At 33.6% G+C, this 6,000-nt stretch overlaps 1 protein-coding gene across 3 annotated transcripts in view; it reads left to right on the forward strand.

The window, feature by feature from the left end:
• LOC126744587 (dachshund homolog 2) overlaps positions 1-5,225 on the forward strand; it is an 842,630-nt gene extending 837,405 nt beyond the window's left edge. For all 3 annotated transcript variants that reach the window (XM_050452086.1, XM_050452088.1, XM_050452087.1), the window contains exon 11: positions 4,948-5,225. In XM_050452086.1, the coding sequence (XP_050308043.1) occupies positions 4,948-5,081 (134 nt within the window). In that variant the 3' untranslated portion in view covers positions 5,082-5,225. The remainder of the gene's footprint in view (positions 1-4,947) is intronic.
• The last annotated feature ends 775 nt before the right edge of the window (positions 5,226-6,000 follow it).

Genomic DNA, 6,000 nt, shown 5'->3' on the forward strand with positions numbered 1-6,000 from the left:
TTGCCTTTTGAACATCTTACCTTGCAGTTCCCTTGGTAACCTTAGATTTTGGGGGCGCGTTTCAGTATAATCAGCAATGAGCTAGGTTTTTCAAAAATACTCTCCTCTTTATTTCATTTTGAGTATTAGCTCTATATATGACTAAAGAGTTAATTCCCGCGCAATTCAATAGAGCATAAAATATAGTGAGTGGCCAACGCCTACTATTACGGGATACATCATAGGACGCAGAGAGTTCATCTACTACATCCACCCCACACTTGCTAAAATTATAAAAAGTAATAATTTCAGGCTTTTTCTTTTCTGCGGTTGACGCATCAATATCGGGAGTGTGATGTAAAGTGGACATAACTAAAACAATTTTTTGTTTGTTTGGTATGTAGGACGTGAGCGTAACAAGTTAAGTAAGTTGGAGGCAACTGTCTTTTATTTTTTCTGACTGTACCAACGGCCGTAAGCTTATGTTCCTTTAACAAATGCAGTAATATTTCAAAGCTGGTAAACCAATTGTCAGATCTGACGTTTCTCCCTGAGCCTGAAATTGGTGCGACAAGTCTATTTACGACATCAAATGGTGTATTACTAACTGTATAGGGTCCTTCAGGTTGCGCACCTACATATACTTCCATAGTCAAAACATAGTAAGTTCTTGCATTAACCAAAGCGAAAATTTTAATGCCGTATCTTGCCGGCTTGTTAGGCATATATTGCCGAAATGCACAGCGTCCCCTAAATGCTTCTAGCTTTTCATCTATAGTTAGATACTCGCTTGGGGTGTAATTGTTTTGACTGTTTTGTATAAAGCGCTCAAAGGCTGCCCGAATAGCGGCTAATTTATCAGTTGCTTTCCGTTCATTTCTATTCTCAATATTATCAAATCTCAAACAAGAAAGAAGTATAGTGAATCTTTGTAATGACATGGTCTTACGAAATTTTTCTATTCCAGAACCATCCGAACAAAAGAGATCATCTAAATTTAATCTTGCCGATTTATATTTCCCTGCTAAAAACAAAAGACCAATTACTGCCTTTATTTAATTCAAACTGGTCTTTTACAACGTATTGATGATTTTCATTATAAAACTTAGACTTTTCTGCAAGTTTTTTATTAGTCCACTTGACAATATCGTTAATCATACCATTATCCATGAATAACTTAAAGCATTCTCAAGGCGTTTTTGCATTTTTGCTATTAGCTTTAACACCTGGTAAATGTGTAATAATATTTACTGTGAGTCCTTACATTTCTAGGGTAGCATACCTTAGCCCATTTTGTCCCATCTTTTCCTATGTAGTGCAGATTTCGTTTCTCCTTACCTCCATTTTCGGTTGTTGTTTCTTGCGTTTTTTCTTCTTCGATCTCTTCCACATGTGCTGATTGAGTCGTGCTTAGGTTGTTAATTTCTTCTTCTCCCTCACCATCATTTACATCTATCATAGCGTCTTCCTCGCTATCACTGCAGTGATCACTTCCGCTTTCGTAGTCCTCTTCTCCTTTACTTTCTGAACCTGTTGGCGCTTCTCCTTCTTCTAACTGTTGCCATAACTTAATAAGACGCTCTTGCTCTTTTTCAAAGTCACCTATTACTAAAAATGCAATAAAACACATTTAAAATATCACCCACTAAAAAAAAATTAATAATTTCACAGAGTATTGAAAAATTAATTTACCTGTGTGGTGGGGTATGTGATACCCCAGACAACTTTGAACACAACTACAGAATCAACAGGAGCACTGATTTTGCCGCGGAGACAGGAAGACTGAAGTATAATTGGAAGGTACGCTCGGCGCGCTCCTACAGTGTACTAGAAATCACCACACTGACGCCGGGTTAATACTTCACAGACTCTTTATTTAAAATTTTACTTTATACGGCAATTTGTATTAGATCATAGCGCATCTTTATATACAATATATTAGCTTTTCTCCGGAATCATCACGGTAACGCAAGCACGACATCTCTGAATTTAAAATATTTACATAATATGGTGTAAATATTTCTAGTTGTTCTTAGTGATTGTGTTTGGTGGTCTTAACTTATAAATAAACCAGCTATTTCAGACTATTTCTGTGCATCGAGTATTTTAATTCACACCTTAACGAAAGGTAAAATGCTAGATTGTTGTTAGAATTAAAGGTCAGACAACTAAAGATAAAAAATAAATAATAGTGAACTGAAATAAATCGGACTAAAGTAAAGATGCCAAATCTGGGAGATTTAAAATTTACGGAGCTAAAAAGGAATTTGATATGTTCGTAATGTGAAATAGCAGACCTATGAGAAGTTATTATTCAGAAGATGCTAGTTCCATACCCGCTAGTCCGGAAAACTTAAGAAGGTCGATGCCAAAGGGCGATCGTCGACCTATATTCAGCAAGCCCCCAGTAAATGCCACTCAGGTCTCCTCGCTCCAGCACCATACCAACAGTGTTTTCGTCGACGCGTGTGTAGATTGAACACTTTGCACTGTGCTGCCGAACACAGGTGCGACAAGGAGGACTGTAATACCGAAAACCGACATAGTGAAATTTGCAGCTAAGGAAATTAATATAAATCAAAATGGCATTTTTTCAGATCCAGCAAATGTTTATGGTAAAACAAACGACAATATCCTGTGAAAGTGGCTGAGATTTAGGTTAAGGTGATCATCAGGACGGACATAATAGACACCAAGGGCTTTGAGTTAAGCTTTAAGCAAGAAGGCCCGAAAATAGACGATGATAAAGTAGTTTTACAGCATGTAAGGTATTACAGTGGTTTACTTCCGGAGGAAACTTTGATACCAGAACAAAGAGATATAGGTTTGGAGTTCACAAATGGTGAAGCTGTCATGTTCAAACCTGCAATAAAAGATGAACTTGTTGGTCGGGGATAGCAGTTGGAAGGACCCTTGTACGTACCGGAGCGAGTATTCGTGCAAGGGTAATAAATGTCAATCAGTATCCTGCCTTATTAAAGAAGGGCACGGAATTACGACACTGCTTTTCAGTTTCAGCAATACTTCCGTAAGTTGCGGATGTGAAAATGAACCATCAAGCCATTCCGAAACAATAAGAAGACCGGGTATCGTAAACAGGCGCAGATATCGAGAATTTTTAAATACTAGGAAGAAAAAGAACAACATAGCCGAGCATAAAATCAATAAAGAAAATGCTTATCCAATCTCGCAGACAGCTCGAATGCTACCACTGGCCAAGAGAGAGGAAGCTGATGACATTGTTGAGAGTATGGCTAAGGAAGGCGTCATAGAGCTATCTAGCAGTCCGATTCAGAAAGGAAAAAAACGGCTTCACCAAATTCTGCATAGATTACCCCCCACCTTCTTCCTGGCTTTGATGAAAACGATCTGGCAAGATCGAAGATCATTTCTACGCTAGACTCTAAAAGTGGATAATGGTAAATTAAGTGGCTCCTGATGATCGGGAAAAGTCGGTTTTTATAATGGGTATAGATTATAGTAATTTAACATAATGTCATTTGAATTGTGCAATGCTCCTGCCACTTTGAATGACTGATCGAAACAATTATAAGAGGACTGTTCTGAAAGACTTGCCTGGTTTACCTTGATTACATTATTGTGATAAGAAAATCGTTTGAGGATGAAAAATTTAGAAAAAGTTTTCCAGGAGGCTACGAGATTTTGTACTAAGTTGAGCCGAGAATGCCATTTAGACTGTTAAAGATTGGCCAGTTTCCAAAAACAAGCAAAAGCTACGCAGCTTTTTGTGATTATCCATTTAGTATCGAAGCTATGTGGAAGGATTTTCCAACATCACAAAACCATTGAGCAGGCTGACAGAAGAAGAACGAAAATTCCAATAATCGCAAGACTGTCGCAAAGCTTTCGATCACCTAATAGAAGCTCTAGGCTGACAATAGCACCTATCGTGAGCTATCCCCTATCTGAATGTAGTAATAAATCTAGTAATAAATGTAGGCATAGGCTAGTGCTGTCTTGAATCTAGGATGGCCAAACAGAAAAAGTCATTGGCTGCTTTAGTAAGACGCTGTCCAAGCCAGAGCGTAACTATTGCGTTACTCGCCGAGAGTTACTAGCTATTGTCAAAATGACTTTAACAAGTACATCTATGAGAAAAAATTCGTGCTGCGAACTGATGGTTCAGTGGCAAAACAGATAGAGAGTTGGCTAATCTACTAAATGACTAGCCGATTCCGAAACAGCTGTAAAAACAGCTATTTGAAAGCTATGTAGATAGTGAACAGGTCTCACTTGACGATGATGATATCCAATAAAGCTTTGTATTTGCTTTTTTTCAGAAAAACGTTTTGTGATTTTTTTATTAAGTAAAGTTTTTATTAATATTTAAATTTTTTGACTTGTTAAATTTAACAAAACCACTATTTTACTGTTTTTTATTTTACTTTTTTCATGAAATTTTGTTACTTTTAAGGCCATAATTTAAAGTGTCTTTTGATTAATTAAAACTAAAGGTACTAATCAAGCCAAATATATGCTTTTCTTAAATAAAAAAAGTTCTTATATTACATGTATTGTTAATAGAATAAAATGCGTTACTGTGTTTTTAAGAACAATTAAATATAAGTAAATATATCAGATATTGTGTTTTTCTTTGTCAGTTCATTATTAAATTTAATACAAAAGTGACATACAAAACCTTATTTTGGGCTGCCGATTTCACTTTTCATTAGCTTGGATAAATTATATTCGACCTTAAATATATCCAACATTCTAACTTATTTCTCTTTCTGACTTTTTTAAGCGACTCAATAATATTAAAAAATTAATTTTTCCCAAATTTCAATAAAATGTATTTAGGGTATTTCTGAATGACATGACGCAGCCGATTTGATATTAGTATCGAAAGGAAATAAATAATATTACGAATATATCTGCAAATTGATTAAATTTTAGAATAATAAATTTTTTGTAATAAAAAATAATAGTTTTTTTTTTAATTTACAGAAAGCCTTACACAGGAACTAGACATGGAAAGAAAATCCCGACAACAGCAGGCAGAAAGAGACCTTAAGTCCCCTCTACAGAATCGTAATGAATATTATAAAAACTCAGTAATGTTCACGGGCACTGCCACTTAAATTACAAATTCCCTTTATATTTTAAGGAAAAATATCAACTAAAATTTAATTTTGACGATATCATTATCACATAATATACACGCCAATAATTTGTAAATATAATAAAGTAATATATTGTACAAGGGATAAAAAAATATAAAATAACAGTTTTGTTTATTTTTAATGTTTGAAAAACCTTTATTTACAATTTTGTTTTCTATTTGTTAGGCACGTTTAATATAATGTCTTTAAACTTTTAAAATATATATTTTTATGTGTATGTGGTTTTTCCTATGTAATTTTTAAATTATTTTGAACCCACTATATATACTTAATACATATTAGCTGAATTGATTTTAAAACAAAAATTTGCTAGATTAGAGAAGTAGCTTCATGAATAGAATTAGAAAAATATAATAGAAAGCTTTAAATTAGTTTTAAAAGGGCATATCAATAATAACTAGATAATAATCTGATGTAATTAGTGTGTAGATTAAAATAATTATCGATAAGGATTAATTTTGAAATTTAATTTTTAATTTTAAAGACTGATCTTGGGCATATACTTTACTCTAATAATAAGGCATTATATTAAAAAATATAATCTTAATTACTAGTTGATTTTTTCTTTACTTTAAGAGTGGTGTATCTGAATTAGTATTTTATTTAATTAATTTATTATTACTTGCTTACGTATTTCATAAGGATATATTTGTATCGATATTTTTGACAATCAAAAAAAATTAAGCAAAAATAGCTCTAGCCTTTGTCTTAGCGTTCAAGATTTTCCTTATTAATCTTATAAGGTTAATAATTTACAGATATTGACCATATCAGCACTTAAATCGATTTCTCCTAATCAGTGGAAAATATCAACAATAGTAACGTGTATCACATAACTACAAAACTACTGATATTTTTTTGTTTTCAGATCACTAAT

This window comes from Anthonomus grandis, chromosome 14 (genome assembly GCF_022605725.1).
Source record: "Anthonomus grandis grandis chromosome 14, icAntGran1.3, whole genome shotgun sequence".
NCBI lineage: Eukaryota > Metazoa > Arthropoda > Insecta > Coleoptera > Curculionidae > Anthonomus > Anthonomus grandis.